Genomic DNA, 16,433 nt, shown 5'->3' on the forward strand with positions numbered 1-16,433 from the left:
AAAAAATCTATAGCTAGCAAGTTTCTTGATGTTGCATAGTAATTCATATTTTAAATTAATGTTTTTCCACCCATTACTACATTCACAGAGGCACAGGGGGGCTGAACACCATTCTCATGGTGAGTGCCTCATGTGTCTGCGCCCTCTGCTCAGCTGACTCCCAGCTGTGGCTGTCCCTTCTCCCTCCGGACCTATGGCTGTGGCCTGTGTGAGCAGACACACAAGCTCTACACTGTGGAGCAGAAGCAGCTCTACAACGTTACACACATGGAAATGAAGGAACAGTTCAGACCCACTGGGAAGCCCACGCCATAGAGGAAAATGAGTAAACAGGCCTCCTGCGTGAGTCTGCTTGCTGAGTTCCTTTCTGTACTTTATAGCTTATGGGGTTTCAAAACCTTAAGAGGAGGCATTACCTGCTGAATTTTGTACAGCCATGGATGTCGACCTCAGAAAACAAAAACCAAAAAGATTGCCTCTGATGTGATCTGCTTTGGTCATGATCAAATCAGTTTTCTCTTTTCCTGAGCTGAGAAGAGACATCTGGTCTTAACCAAGAAGGTGGTCACACCTACCACATCTGTGTTGGTGATCTTGGCCAGCAGCTCGGTCAGGGCATCGCAAGTGAGCGAACTCACTTCCTCATCCTGCTGAAGCCCGCAGATGGCCGCGCCCACACTTCCAGTTGCGATCATCGATGGCGGGTACATGGCGAACTTAAAGTCTGCAAGGAGTGGGGCAGAAGGTCAGGGCAGAGAGAATTTGGATCCAGGAGACCCCGTCCCCTAGCCTGCAGACACTCAGAAACAGGATGGCAGAGGGTCAGCTGCACCAGTGGCCCTGCACCCTGTGGGCGTGTCCTCCCTGCAGTCCTTCCTTCACAAGAAGGCTTTTATTTATTTGTCAGCACTATGGCTGTTCCAGATTTAAAATGAGGAGACTGAGGCAAGGAAGGAAGAGAGGTTATCTGAGTGCACACAGTGAATCCACAGAGGGCTCCAACCCCTAAGTCTCACAATCCTAAGCAGGGTTAGCATGTGCAAGGTACCATTCCAGCCTCTGGCTGAAACAGCGGTGTGGGCCACATGTGCTTTGTGTGGAGGTGATGGTGAGAACAGGGCAGAGGCGGTCTGGGATCAGCATGCAAGGCACCACGTGTACTGGGCATGTGGAATAAGCCCAGGGCTCCAGGTGTTGGAAGGAGTAAAGGATACAAAGATGTGGGGGAATCAGGCAAAATTTTAGAAAGAAAGCTAATCCAGATGGGATCCTGTCATATTCTTTATATAAGCATCAAAGGAAATGAAGTGAGAGAAGCAGCAATACAGGGAGTGAGTGGAGACCATGTTTCACCCGATTGCAGCTTCTGGCCCAATGGCAAGATCCTCACAGAACATTAGGGCAGGAGCAGGGCTTGAATGGAGCACCAAAGGTCACCCACAGCATGCTAATCAGGTGCATGACTTGGTCTAGACTTTATGACTCACTGGCCTGAAGGCACCATTTTCTTGTTAGAAAAAAAATGGTTGCTACATAGAAGTGCAAAATAAAGATAAACTCGAGATGTCTAAACCTCCTCCACCTCCATTTATCTGTGAGCAAATACAGAGGACGGTCCAATGCACTAAGGAGCTCAGCCTGGAAACCAAACACCTCGTTTTCCTCTGAGCTCTCTCCTGAAGGGGCTGGGTGACCATGACCCAGTGACTGCTCAGTCCATCAAGAGAAGGTAAGGCCAGCCACACCTTCCACCTGTTACTGCTGCTACTGGCTACCAATGACCAACCTGGATAACGCCCTATAGGTTCTATACTGTTTAATTCACATTTCAGCTGTATAAGGTACCCCCAGGTATGACTCATGTTGTAAGAAACCTGACGCTTCTGAGAGTTTAAGTTGCCCTGCCTTGTGTTGCTTCATTAGAGAGGTGACAATTTAATCAATCATCCTAGTGACAGCTCTAGAGTGGAGCAACCCTTCCAGAGTGCACAACCTCCAGTCTTAGCATCACTGCAGTGGTTCACCATACAGAGAATTGGGAGGTGCACGCAGGTGCAGGTGGCAGCGTACACAGGGAAGCATGGCTTTCTCTTTACTTATGGCAGAAATATTAGATTGAGCGTACCAAAAAACAGAACCCCAAGCATTTCTCTTTCTTCCTACATGAGGCTCTATCACAGAAACATTTTCTACCGCAGCACGTCTAATGGTGAGCCTGTTGCCCCCCAGCATCAAGTCAGAGCGTTCAAGAAACACGGTGGGTCCCCGCCTTCCGATCCCGGCTGAATCCCATGAACACAGAGCCAACCCGGCCGTCAGCCTGTCTCCTTGGCTCTCTTTCCTTCGCCCCCTCACCAGTTCCACCTCTTGTGAGCCGTATGTTATGGTGCTCTGCCCCAGCCCCTCCTCCGCCTCCTCTGCCCCCTGGATGGTAACAAAGCCAGCCTCCCTGCCTCCTGCTCTGCTGTAGGTCTCTTCCACATGGGTCACAGGAGAGTGTTTCTCTGCCCAATAACCTCGTTAGCTCCCCCCTGTGACATTCATAACACAAAGAGGCAGCCAGCCCATGGCCCTGGGCCCATAAAGGCCCTGGGTGGGAGCATCTGGCAGGGAAGGGGCAGGAAAGTATCCCCAGCCCTCCTTTCCCTCTGCCACAGGCCACAGGCCGCAGACCGGGAAGCACCACTCACACCAGCCTATCTTTATGTTCCACTGCTTGCAAAACCAACTCTTGTTTTTAGCACAAGAATTAACTTCTGGAAGCCAATGGCCGTGTGTGGAACAGGCACGAGAGTTACATGAGGGGACTCTAACCTCCCTCTTTGTTTTATTTATTTGAGACAGAGTCTCACTCTGTCACACTTGATACAGTGCCATGGCATCCTAGCTCACAGCAACCCTCAAACTCCTGGGCTCAAGTGGTCCTCTTGCCTCAGCCTCCCAAGTAGCTGGGACTACAGGTGCCTAGCACAATGCCCAGCTATTTTTAGAAACGAGATCTTGCTCTGGCTCAGGCTGGTCTTGAACTCCTAAGCTCAGGAAATCCATCTACCTTGGTCTCCCAGAGTGCTGGAATTACAGGCAGAGCCAACCCTGGGTGTCTCTTTGTTTTACTAAGAAAATACTCAGGGGAGTCCTACTGGGGACACTGTCCTCTGGAACAGCGGAACGGGGGGAACACTGTGCATGAACTAGTCTGCCCCTCTGCTGTTCCGAGTGGCCATGAGCTCCCAGCACAGGACACTATAGCAGAAGACCATCATCTTCCTTTTGACCCCAGATATGGAGGCAACATCAGCCCACAAGCTGAGCTAGACTGTGGGACCATGGCCAAGTCACTTCCTCCCCCTCCAAACCCCTGCATTCCAATTTGTCTCTTAATAAGTGGTTGGCTAAGACCTGTGTTTTTCAAACTTCTAGTTACAACTCAATAATGGGTCATGAAAGTCATTTGTGGGTCGTGACCAGCAGTTGTGGTTGTTGTTCTTATTTAATGGAATCAAGTAGGGTAGAAAGTATCAGAAGGCACTGCAGGTAGTAAGAGCAGAGACTGTTCGGGGAAACTTGTATCACTTTGATGTATCAGTATCCTGAGTTGAACTTATTTCTTCCTTCATGGCTTAGGTCAAAGAGTTTATAGGGCAGGGTAACCTCCCAGGAGCCTTCTAGCTCTGCTTGGCTCTTACTTGAGGGTCTGAAACGGGAATAATTCCCAAGAGTTAGAGTAAGAGACAACAGAATGTAGCACAGCTTCTGCCAGCTGGCAAAGCCACAAAGCGTCCTTCTCCACAGAACAGGGCTATGTCTGCGTGGCACCGGGAGCTGCCCCAGGTCCTCTCTCCAGGACACCTACCTCTCCTCTAGTAGGAGAAACAGCAGAGAGAAAAACAAGAGAAAGGCTACATTTCATTTTTGTGCCAGCTTCATCCCTTCCACTAGCTCTCGTTAGCCCACCCCCCACCCGTATCCATGGACAACTCCACCCAGCCTGTGCAGCCATTCCTGGACATCTCCAGTGTTAGATACCCAACAGGATGGGGGAATCATTCACAATATACCCTTGGGAGAAGGCAGCAGAAAACTGACCACATACATGCTTGCTACGAGGACGATTCCAGCTGTCCGTAAACATATAACTACATGGACATACATAAATACAGCTGAACTGAAAGGATACAGAGGAAATGATAACTGTCCTATTAGGGGGGAGAAACACAATCTTGTAAAATTTTCTTTTCATGGTATAATTAAACAGCAGGTAAAAATCTCTCAGATATCTCTTAAGCCTCTTGGTCAAAACTGCTGACAAGCTATTGTGTTAATACAGAAGACACAGGGTGATGAGCTGTCCTCTTCACCCACACGGAAAGGTGAGATATTCATGACTTCCTGAGGTCTTTCCTTCTCTTGCTGCTGAGTGAGAAGCAACGAACTGATCAGTGATCGGTTCTGACTGAGTCATCACAGGGTGTTCCTGCCTGTTCCCAGCAGCACAGATAGGTCCCCCCTAAAGTACAACACTGTTCCTGTTTTAAAGAAGACACCCAGTCTTGTTAAGGCTGGGGCATCAATTCAGTGACACGACACACCACACTGTGCTGTCAATGGTTAGGTGTGTACTACATGGTAACTTCCAAAAGAACTTCTCAAAGAGGGGAGGAACTCTGGCAGAGAGGAGCGCAGAGACACTTCTTAGGACAACTCTCCATTTGGATGGTAGAGACAAACATCTTTGACTTGGACAGTAGAGTGCATGGAGGTTGGATGGCCTCCACTTGGTGACCAATTCCCACCAGACCCAGGAGGGTCTCACCCCAGGTCTCACATCTGGGGGTCTAAGCAAAGCAGGAGTAGCCACATATCCTGCCATGAGGGACAGAAGCCATCCAAAGGCCTTGGCCTCTGGCTTACTCCAACCAAATAAGACATGTGAAGCAATGTAGTTTATTGGTTCAGAGTATTTGCCCTGGAGACAGCCTGGGATTAAATCACTGTCCCACCACTTATCAACTGTGGGAAGATGAGCAAGTTAGATGACCCCGCTTGAGTCTCCACATCCTCACCCGTGAATGAGGAGAGTAACTATATCCACCTCATGTTCAGTGTTCAGTATCTTCAGTGTGGTTCTGAACATGAACTAAAACAACTCATGTGAGATCACAGTGCCTGCTCTAGGTAAGCAATAAATGTCACCATCATCCTCACTGGTTCTCACTCCTGGGACTTCCTCTGGGCCTGTGGTGGGCAGTTCTGACTGCTGGAGATGGTACCTAGTGCCCAGGGCAGTGAGGAGACCGGCACCCAGCATCCTGGGACTGCAGGCAGATACACATGCTGAGGCCAGGAAGAAATGAGGGCTCCATACTTCCTGGAGATTCTTTCACTAGTGAGTCGGGTATGGGTCCCAGCAATGACTTCACTGAGCTCCCCAAGGCCTCCTGTTGCTTTGTCAGGAGGGGGACAAAGAGAGCTCCATAGAGGAATGGAAAAAACCACATGAACACATAGTGAACGTAAAACAGAGTTGGTAGTTACATTCCCAGCTCACCCACGTTCACTTGAATGTGGTTCACCCAGAGCCAAGAAACAATGCCCACATACTAGGAGCATCCCACATTTCCCTCAGCCCTCCTAATGAGGCGGTGGAGGCAAGGGACACACCCCAGGGGAATCCCAGCTCTCTTGATAAGCAGAGATTGCAGGTCTGGTGTGGTGTACGTGCTTGTTCATGTTTGTGGTGGTGATGATGAGGTATTAATAAACAGAACTTAAAAGCCATCTGTTTGAATGGTCTCCTTTTACAGGCAAGTCCATGAAATCTGAGAGATTATGTGATCTGTCTAATGTCACTCACTGTGAGTGTTAGGCTTGGGGTAAGATGGAGACTTTCAGACTCTGGGTCCAGAGCTCTTTATAACTTACCAAAACTCAAAAGGCTCTTTCAGGTCACCTTCCACATACTACCAAAGAATACAGGGTAGGCTTTCATCTCTGCGAGGGGGAGAAAGGCACTTCAGGAGCCAAAGTCCCAGCCAAGGTAGCAACAAGCTGATCTTACACAGGAGCTTATCCTTCCAAGGAAGCCACAGGAGCCCCTAGGGATCCCACTGGCCTCCCTAATCTGGGAAAGGCAGGGAGAAGTGCTCTGTATTCATCAAATTGGTGTCAGCATTTCTTGGTGCCCAGTTTAGTTCAGCATTGAACATTTCCATGTTAAGTAAACGAGTGACTGCTGTGCTTTTATCCACCACTAGGGGGAGAGAGATACTCCCTCTAAGCAACCTGCAGCCAGGTGGAAGTTAAAAGGGCCAGGACCCAGGGTGTTTACTGGCCAGAGAATGACTCATGCACCTCATCTGCCCTAGAATAGGGTCAGCACACCCTGTCCTGGTGGAGGCAGGACTGCCACGACCAACGCAGTTCCACAGGCCTGGGTGGGAGGATAACAGGCAGCCTGCTACTTACGTACCTTACAGCCAGCTGGGAAGTGAGACGGTGAGCACCACACTGCCTGTCCCCATGGGGCTGGCAGTTCAGCATGCCACTTCCCCTCTGCCCATGACTTCCTGATGACGGAGGCAATGCAGAGGCTCACAGATGGAAAGTTGGTTTTCATTTCTCCCTTCCCCGCACCCACCAAGTTACATCTCCCATTCTGGATCAAGGACCAGGTCACCTAACTTCTCTGGACCACCAATATCCCCCTAGAACTTTGGGGATAGAAACTAGGGAAAGAGCTACCAATAGAGCCAGGACACCTGGAAAGCATGGGGGTTACTCGAACCAGGGTTTGGGTCTCAGTCTGGGGAGCCCTGGAGGGGGCTACCCCTGTGTGATACAGAGGGACAGCACCCTGGTGGGCTCCCAGTGCAGAGAGAGGGAGATACGGTGCCTGAGGAGGGACAGTAAGCTCCTTCCCCAGCCCCACGCCAAATTCACATTCACCACCATTGCTTCTCTGGACTAACTGAATCATATGTTAAACATGATTATCACATGTCCAGAATTTCCAGAGTGGGATCCCAAGTCATCTCACTAATCTTTCCTCATTTGCAGACCTGGGGGCTCTAACAGCAGAGCTGTAGCCAGGGCCACTAAGTCTCGTTTCTGGGGCCCCAGTATCAATGCTCCCAGACAGGGAAGACCAGGAGGGGCAGCTCTGAAGATCCCCCACCTTCTCCCCAGTACCAGGCAGCTTGAGGCTGTCTCTCCCCCCAAGAAGCCAAGATCAAGGAAGGGAAGGAGGACACTGGTTTGCTCTGCCATCCTCTTCCCCCAGAGTGCTGCAGCGCCACTCCACTACCCTTCCCACGGCCCCTCTGTGCACTCTCTCCTCCCCTTTCACACACACACATGCTCTCCACATACTCTGCAGAATGACTGCCAGCTCTTTCATAACCAGCTTTTCCCGTCAACCAGCCACCCATTTAGAGGGCTGGCTACCATCTCCTCTGGACACCCCCTCCCCCTCACCCTGCCAGAGGCCTCTGAGACCCTGGCAGCAGGTGCTTCCTCAGCTCCTGGGCAGAACATCCAGGATAGTGGAAAGTAGGTGTGAAATGTAAGAAGCAGGTGAGGGGCAGAGCTCAGATGGAAGATCTCCGTATCTCCCACCTCCAGTCCTCAGTTACCCAGTGCCTGCTACTTGCCAGAAACAGTCCTAGGCACTTCTCCACTCATCCAACTCTGGCTCCACAACACGGAATCTCATCTCCCTGGAAGCCCTTGGTGTTCCTACTGCCAGGCCAACTGCTGAAACCTCCATGCAAGAGGAATTCTGTGTGGCTCAGTCACTTGCACAAACCCAAGTGCCAATCAGAGAAAAAGAAATGCTTTTTGAGGTAGATTCAGCCCTACCAGACCCAGGAAGCTTCTGAGACCCTCCCTCTGCTCTGAGTAGCCCCTGCCTGAGGCTCAGTGCTCGGCACACGGTTTTCATGTGGTTGGAGGTGTTCGCTCTCCTGTCCTTCCCCACCCCTGACTAAAGGTAGCCCAAGGCCCCTGAAAGGCAATCTTCATGACAGCCCCTGTCTCCCTTCAGACCTCTGTCTTCAGTCTCTGAATCCCAGGCTCCCTATTCTGGCCCCAAAGTTGGCGGTCAGCCCAAAGATCTGGGCTAGAAGGCCATGGCTGGGGGATGGGATCCCCAATTTTAGAGAATAGGCCTAGACAGAATCTGGGGATCTGCCCACACTTGGGTAATTCCATTGAGCACCCTGACCCCAGATCAGAGAGGCGGAAGGGGGTTGGACAGACCCTGAAAGATCTGTTGGTCAAGAGACAACGTCAAAGCAGAGCTCTGGCTATCAACAGCTGGGCAATGAGGTAGTTCAGGGTCAGGGTCAGCTATCCTGGGGCCAGAGAAAAAGGACTGGCTGAGCCCTCCCCCACCGTGAATCATGACAAGAAAGGAAAGGGAAAGCTGAGCCTGGGAGACAAAATGACAGGTCAGTGGGGGACTGACCTCTCAGGCCCAGGCCAGACAGCAGGAGAAGGGAAGGAAGCCAAAGAATGATTACTGTCCAAAAGGCAGCAAGGGTCCCGGCAGCTCTCAAGACCCACCCCAGAGGAGCTTAGGAAGGGCAACTGACTCCCATACAGGCGTGCAGGGCACATGTGCATGATGAGGCCCCATCTGGGTCCAGAGGGCAGGACTAAAGAAAACCAGCAAGGGGAAGCCTGTCCTCTGGATGCCCACACTCAAGCCAGCAAGTGCACAGTACAGGAGTTCTGCTAGAAGCAGATGAGGGCAGGCAGAAAAGCAAAGCACACATCTACCTTGCCTGAACAGTTAAAATCAGAGTTAAAATCAGAGATGGCCGTTTTCACACTGGCATGTCTGACCCACACATCTCCTGGTTCACAAAGCACTCCCACGTGCATCACCTCTGATTTTAATTTTCCCAGCCACTCTAAAAAGGCTGTAGGATGATGATGTATCAAAAGGTTTGTTTTGCAGATGGAGAAGCTGGGGTTCAGAGAGGTTAAGCAGCCTGTTGGAGGTCACCTGGTCGTAAGTAGCAAAGCCTGACCTTCTGACTGTAAACAAAGAACATATACACTCTACTGCACATTATACAATCATTTGTATCCAGTAACATGTAACAAGGTCTTGAAAAAAGTTACCCCCCCAGTCCCACCTATACAATTTAGTTACTTTTGGCAAACTTGAGGTGAACCTCTCAACAGGCCTGCCCAGATGAGCAGTTCTCTAATGTTTCTGATCACGAAAACATGAACTCCTGACACCTCTCTCCTGGGTGATTCCAGGGTCTCTGCCATCGCCTTGACCCAGAGTGAAAACAGACCAGAGTAAGACAACAGCAGATTGCTGCCTCTAGTTTATTAGAAAAATACGGAGCAAATGGGCAAGTAAGGACTATGTATCAACTGTGGGAGCCGCACAGTGGGCGGGAAACTGCGAACATGGAAAAAGCCAGTATAATTGCTATGTCAAAGGCTGCGGCCAAAATCAGAACACGGCCACATGAGGTGAGTGTATCAGAGCCCAGCTGAGCAAGTGAGCCCTTACTAAGGGCCAACAGGTCCACTCCCCCGTCCAGCAGAAGAACAACTAGAAGATAATAATGGCCCTACAGTAAAAAAAATTCCTTTGGTCTCCCTTACCACTTATCAGGGCAGGCAACGTATTTATCTTGACATTGTTCCTTTACCTATATTTGCCCCCCACCCCCAAATTTCCTCTTAGGCTTATCTCCAAATCATCCTTTTCCTCAAAAGATTAAAGATTTAAATGCAACCAGTGAGCAGTATATGTAATCTTCAAAGAGCACTTTAGACATCATAAAGAATATTTTAACAGGCACTAATTTTTTTTTTCCCCTTACCACACCTGTCCTCATAAACCATTTATGAGTTTAGCAGTGAAAGAGATTATAGCAGCTCAGATAAAGTTAAAGCAAAAGCGACCCAGGAATGAAACTTCGGACTCTAGACTACCGGAGCCCACCCCTCCCCCAAACCCTCAGACTAACATGAGCATTCCTACCACCTTTTGCATCCCCCTGGACAGCTCTCAAAGAGCTCCTCAGCCTCCCCTTCCCCTCCCCGCAGCTCCAGCCCAGCCTCACCAGTGGCGCACAGAGCGATGAAGGTCTGCGCGTGCTTGCGGATCAGAGACAGCTTCTCCCTCTGCTGCGGCAACTTGCGAAGGATGTGCTCAATGAAGTCATGAGGAGTGACAGCAGCCAGGTTCCACTTCAACTTCCCCAGGACTACCAGCTCCCACTCCTGGCAAGGAAGGGAAGCAGGGAAAGGAAGAGTATAAAATCCACAGGCTGACCTGGTATCTGGGCTGGGGGTTGGGATCCAGACCCATTTTAATGACGCTCATTAGGACGTGGCTGCTAGATTGTAAGGCGGGCCCATTTGTCAACGTGCCCATAAAGCTTTGAAGTTGTTGACGGCTCTGCTTAGGCTTCAAATGTTAGGCTCCGCTGAAAATAATGAGAACCCAGGTAGCTGTTGCCAAGATTCTATTTTCTTCTATTTCTTTCCCCTCCTGCTCCCCCAAGCCTGCCCCTCCACCCCCAACTTCCAGGCAATATTGCTGCCTGCCCACCCAGAAAGTGGAACCTACAATAAGATATGGCCAAGGTCATTGTGGCCCTTTGGTAGTAATTTATTGTATATGTCTCCATCACTAGATTAATAGTCTTTTTAATCCTCATGGAAAAATGATGCATGCAAATAAAGCTCAAAATAGGGTTCCTTGGCCCAACTCCTTGGCAACCAATTAGCTTGCTTATACATGGTGCCAAAAGTGCCATTTTTCTCTTTGCTGTTAAAACTTTCCCCTTTGACACATCATGCAGAAATCTTTAGGATGTGACACTCAGCCCTTTCACCTAAATGTTTCACAGGCCTTTGTCATCATGACTAAAGGGCTGGATGGCCATTAGCAACCCCATTTTGCAGACGGAGGTGATTGGGTACAAGGTAAAGGTGTTTGTTCAGGGTCACAGAATCCCTTAGTCCAAGTGCCAGAAGGAAACAACTTTGTCTCTTTGGGGACCCTGATGAAAAATCTTGTTTCTCTCCTTTACTGAGACATTTATGAGAAATAGCATTTAAAAGGAAATGGCTTGAGAGTAAAAATTTTAAAATATTTATGTGCCATCAGGGAGAGAATATGCCCATCAATAAGTCATCTTCAGAAGAATGAGACCCAGGGACCAGTTCACCGGTGTACCCAACTTTTCCATTCACCCTAAGAACCTGGGAACGCTTCCCTTTGCTAAGGCAAAGGCCAGGTGCTCAGCTAGCAATCAGCCCTCGAGCCCCCAAGCTGCAGTGCTAACTAGGTGTGTGGCCCTTCCCCTCCCAGGCTTTCTCATTTGTATGGTAGGACTCCTCCAGATCCCAACTTCTGGGATAAAAAGACAGGGAGTGGAAAAAAAGCCAAGTTTGTTTGGAGCAATATAAATGAGCTTGGCTAGTCCTGGAAAAATTGGGGTGTCCTGAAGAACCCCTCAGTCCACCATCATGTTAAAATGAATTAACCAAATGAAGATCAGTGAGAAAAACAAATTGGTCCCCAATTCTAACATTTTTTTTCTTTGTAAGCTTTGAAATCTGCCTTGGATTTTTATGGGAGAGCTGGGGTAAAAAGCCCTAAGAGACTCTTGAACAGCCAGCATCTTCAAAGATGCCTTGAAATCTCAGCCCTTCCTTCTCAAAGGGGATTGTGAGTCCAAACCACTCGTCTTGCCCCATTATTAAAGGAAGCAGATCTCCCAGAAGAAAGCACCTTTCTGGGCCTCTCGGACCAAACCAGAAGCAGCTGAAATCTGGCAGTGGTTCAAAGGTGAAGTCATTCAGGCCCCTCTCTACATTCTCCTCAATTCCTCCCCCAACCTTGCGCATGTCTGCCACTAGATGGCAGCACAGCCCCAGAAAGGAAGGCTCCTCACAAAGAGCTCAGTTCAAGAAGCCAGTCTCAGCCCTGTGGACTTTATGCAGGCCCTGCCAGTAAGCGGTGGGAGGGGGCGGGAAGAAGGGGGCCCCTTTTATAAACAGTGCAGAGAAAGGTGTGCCAACCACTGAAGGTGGGCCTCGAAGCGGCTCTTCCATCCAGCACTGCTTCGATATGGCGGTCTTCTGGTGAAGCTTCAGGGGAAAGGAATTAGGCTGGATGGGAAAAAGTTCTCTGGCAGAAAATCAGAGTTAAGACAGGACCCCTGGGGTTGTACAGAGGTCGTACGCCCATTGGAATTAAGAACTCAGGCCTCAGACTCCTTCAATAAGAGGCCAAAGTTTGACTTTGCTCAAAAGTCAATGAGCTGTTGTTTAGTGAACAGCTACTATGTGTTGGTATCTGCAGACTTGACTGCTTTTTGGACCCCAGGTACTTGGGAGACACACCATCACACATTCCTATCATGTGAACACATTCCCAGGGTGGAAGAAGTCAAACTATTTTCTCAGAGATTGGTGTTGGAGAATGGAATTTAATTAAAATATTATCACTGTTAATTAAAATATGCCATGCTTCCCCTATACACCGCAGGGTACACACAACTGCAAATGAATCCATGAGGATCTTACACAGGGATATCTCTATGTGCTTAGCACGGTGCCTGGCGCATAGTAGGAACACAAAAAGTAAGTTATCTCCTCTTCAAAGACCTATCTCCTCTAAGTGGGAAAATTCTGGTGGCAAGGCTAATGGTGGATCCTAAGGATTTTTATTTTGGAGTGATGGGTGGAAGGGATATTGTTGGCCAAGAGAAAGAGGGAAGGGCAGACAGGAAAGGAGCGATGGGGCAGTCATTACCAGCAGCTCCTGAGGCTTGATGGAGTTGTCGGTGTAAATACACAACTTTTCAGCAGTCAGCGGGATGGTCTCTTTGAGCTTGGAGGCCAGAAACATACAGACAGCACCCAGGAGCTGCAGATGAGACTTAGGAGTCGGCACCCCGGCCAAAAAGCGGTCCAGGTAATTCATGGCCAGAGGGAAGACCTCCTCTTCACACTTCTGTTCCTCACAGACCTACAGTGGAAGAGAGAAAGGGTTGGGGGGTGGATGGAGAGAAAATAGTATCAGAAAAAGAGAAAAGGGGAAAAAAGCAAGGTCTACGGAAACAAAATAATTTTTGTGGGGAGGGGCAGGGTGTGAAACAAGTGGTAAGAATAAAGATGAGGAAGCTGGGGTAAATCGGAATAGTCCATCTGTGCTTGGGTATTTCCCCGGAGCCTAAAACAGGGGGTGAACTAAAGACCCCACACGGGGAGTCAGAGAAATGAGCAGTAGCCGGCGCAGCTCCACGACGCTCCCTTTGGCCGCTCGCTCCTTCGCGCACTCTAACTCAGTCTTTTTTGGATTTCGTCATCTTTTCAAAAAATCAATAGAAATATTCTGGAGGCTCCGGGGGTCTACTTCTTGGTCCCATTCGGAACCCCAGATCCTGCTCTATCATTCCCGACAATTGAAAAAAATGTCTGGGGGCTCCCGGGCGGCCCAGGGGCCGCTATTGGGGGGGCGGGTAGGGAGAGGTGGGGAAGAGCGGGGGAGGGAGGAGAGGAGGAAGAGAGCCGCAGCCTCGGCAGCTGGAGCCGGAGCAGGGGGGGAAGCTTTCAAAAAATAATTAAAAATCGAGGAAATACCCTAGAAAAGCCCTTTTGGCGTGAAAACCCCAAAGAGGACCTAAGCTTCCCGCAATGGAGGTTTTGGGTGCCAGAAAGGTCTGTATCTCGACCCCAGGGGCTTAGGATCCCTCGGGGGAAACTTGAAGGGGTGAGAGCCACTGCTGAGTGTCCGGCTGCGGCCCACAAGGGCAGAAACTAGGGAACGTGTGACGAGCTGGGGGCGAGAAGGGAGCAGGGAGCCCCGGAAAGAGGCGCTGAGGGCTCGACCTCTCCTTTCGGGGTGTCCTGATGTCCCCCTACACACCCCCTCCCCCCTTCCTACCCCACCCAAATCTCCGCACTGAAGAAGCTGGAAAGCCAAACTGTAAGTAACCTTCGTGAGGTGGGGGCTGGGGGAGAGGGCACGACGAGAAGTGGGGTGGCCGGGATAACGGGGTGCGAGGGCGAGAGGGCGACGTTTCCCAGCCTTTCCAAGCGGAGTTTGCAAAGCAACATGGCGAAACCACGGCAGGTCCAGAGCTGTGCATACGTGGGCACACAGCTCGCTCGGCAAAGCCTTGCAGCGAGAGTAAAGAAGCGGTTCTTTTGGGTTCCCCTAAAACACACGTTTCTTCATTGTGACTTCCGGGGCTACAGAATTCCTGGTTTCTCTCCTTCCTCCTCCTCCTCCCCCCCTCCTCCCGAAGTGCCAACGCGACCACATGCGAGGACCCGAGGCTAGGACGAATTTGTTTAGGCCTTCGGGGGGCTAGATTTCTGCAGGGGGTCCCAATTTCATCTCCCACTCCCTCCTTCGCCGCACTGAAAGCAGCCGCGGCTTCGCGAAAGACAGGTCGGGATGGGGGTGGGAAGAAGAGGAAGCCACAGGAGTCCACACGCGCGCGGGATGCTCCCCCCCCCCAAGACAGCCTCTTTTCTCCCAGATTTTCCTCTCCCTCTCTCCTCCCCAATTAATCCCCCAAGGACCAGAAATGAAGCCACGCGCCTCGCCAAAGGGCGCCGGGTAACCTAGCGCACCGTAGCCCGGAGGCCGGCTCTGGGTTGTCCTCTCCCAATCTTAGGGTCCTGCGTGGGGGGCCGAGGATCCGGGTGGGGCGGTAGCTCCTAGTGAGCGTCGCCGGCAGACCTACCTCCAGCATCCAGGTGGCCACCATCCTGCGCATGTAAGGCTGAATGTCCTTCTGCACGCACTTGAAGTAGGAGCACTGGGGAAGGTAGCGCTCCTCGATGGTGAGCAAATTCTGCAGGACACGGTCGTCTTGGAGCAGGTTTTGGTCTCGCACAGCCCTGCGGACCGGGTCCACCTCGCAACACAGAAGCTCCATGGCTAGCTGGGTGACCACTCGGCCCCCTGCTTTCTCCGGACTTAAAAAGTTATTATTATTATTTTTTTTTTTGGAGGGGGAAGGGAAAGAATTCCCTTGCCTCCTTCCTTTGGCTAAATAAGGGGTTTTCGGGGAATAGGTGCGGGCAGGAAGAGAAGCCGTAGGAGAAGAGAGGAAAGGGTGGGCGGTGGGCAAGCAGAGCCTCGGGGGCTGCCTAACTCACACCAGTCCTCCCCTTCAAACTCGTCTCCCTCTCGACTGCTCGCTCTTCTCTGCTCTGAGGCAGTGACGCAAGCTGGCTGGGCAGTTAGCTCTCCTCCCTCTCGTCGCGCTCCCCTCTCTGGTTCCTCCTCCCCTTCCCTCCCCTCCTGGCCCTCCCCTCCTCCTTTCAATCTCTCCCTCCCTCCTTTTCCCTCTTGTTATTAAGGAGAGCAGCAGCTGGCCCGACCTAACTTCAAACGCGGCCCCCGCCCCCCCACCCCTCTCCTTCCATCCAGCGCTATATGCCAGGGGCCCGGGATAGGGGAACCCTCAAAACCCCACCGATTTATACCCTCTAATTTCGCACATTCTGGAGGTGCATCATGCCAAAATGCGACCCTCCAACTTTGGCTCCTTCAAAACCTCCTCCTGCCCAAGTACCCAAGATCCTGGAATGGAGGGTAGATAACTTGAAGATGGAGTGAGCGCAGACAATTTAGAAACAGATCCCTTAAGTGTGAAGTAAAGGGGATGATTTAAGAAAAGAGCGACCTCGCATACCCAGAGATAAAGGTTATGTCCCTGAAGTTTATGTTCCCGATAACTTCGAAGCTGTTTAAAAGCCCGATTAAAGGGATCAGACCAACTTTTTGCCCAGCTGCAGATGTGTGTGGAGAGGAAGAAGAGGAACGGGTGGGTGTGAGGAGGGAGGACGACTGTTCTCTGGCTGGATAGTATGTGACCCTCGAGCAGAAACTAACGTGTTCCTGGGGGTGCTTCGAGCGCCCACGGCTACCGCAGGCCCAGGGCAGGGTTGGTAGCGGTTCTTCCGCGGCCGGCGGCCACGCAGGAAAAACCCGCTTCCTTGCCCATGCATCTGCTGACAAGCCGCCCGAGGTGTCTGCACAGACCGTGGCCACACTGATAGAGCTTTCTAGGAAATGGTTCGGGAGGGGGAGGGGGCGAGGGAAGGTTTAGGTTTGGCTCCCCCACGCTCCCCCTGCGCAGCCACCACCACCCCTTCCTTTCCCCGGAGGCCTAGGCGCCCACCCTCTGTCGGTCTCCGCATCCTTGCCGACCCCTCCGGGTTCGCACTTCACTCGCCCACTAGGGCTTTCTCCCCAGCAGCCGGACTGCGGTGGAGACGCTGCCAGCGCAGTCGGCCCTGACATGTGCTCTCACGCATCCTCGAGTCAAGGCTGTCTTAACAGGGGATATGATGGCGTTTCCTCACCTCCTTCCTCCCGCCACCCCTCACCCTGCCTCTCAGCGCATTTCTGTAGGGTAGGAAGGGAACAG

The 16,433-nt window shown here is 51.2% G+C and overlaps 1 protein-coding gene across 1 annotated transcript in view; it reads right to left on the reverse strand.

The window, feature by feature from the left end:
- The window catches only part of CCND2 (cyclin D2), a 26,321-nt gene extending 11,091 nt beyond the window's left edge, over nucleotides 1-15,230 (reverse strand). The window contains exons 1-4 of the mRNA XM_003796426.3: nucleotides 14,739-15,230; nucleotides 12,797-13,012; nucleotides 10,092-10,251; nucleotides 576-724 (exon numbers count right to left, since the gene is read on the reverse strand). Of these exons, the coding sequence (XP_003796474.1) occupies nucleotides 576-724; nucleotides 10,092-10,251; nucleotides 12,797-13,012; nucleotides 14,739-14,933 (720 nt within the window). The 5' untranslated portion in view covers nucleotides 14,934-15,230. The remainder of the gene's footprint in view (nucleotides 1-575; nucleotides 725-10,091; nucleotides 10,252-12,796; nucleotides 13,013-14,738) is intronic.
- Nucleotides 15,231-16,433: the final 1,203 nt, after the last annotated feature.

Source organism: Otolemur garnettii, unplaced genomic scaffold (genome assembly GCF_000181295.1).
Source record: "Otolemur garnettii isolate 467f Iridium unplaced genomic scaffold, OtoGar3 scaffold00104, whole genome shotgun sequence".
Taxonomy (NCBI): Eukaryota; Metazoa; Chordata; class Mammalia; order Primates; family Galagidae; genus Otolemur; species Otolemur garnettii.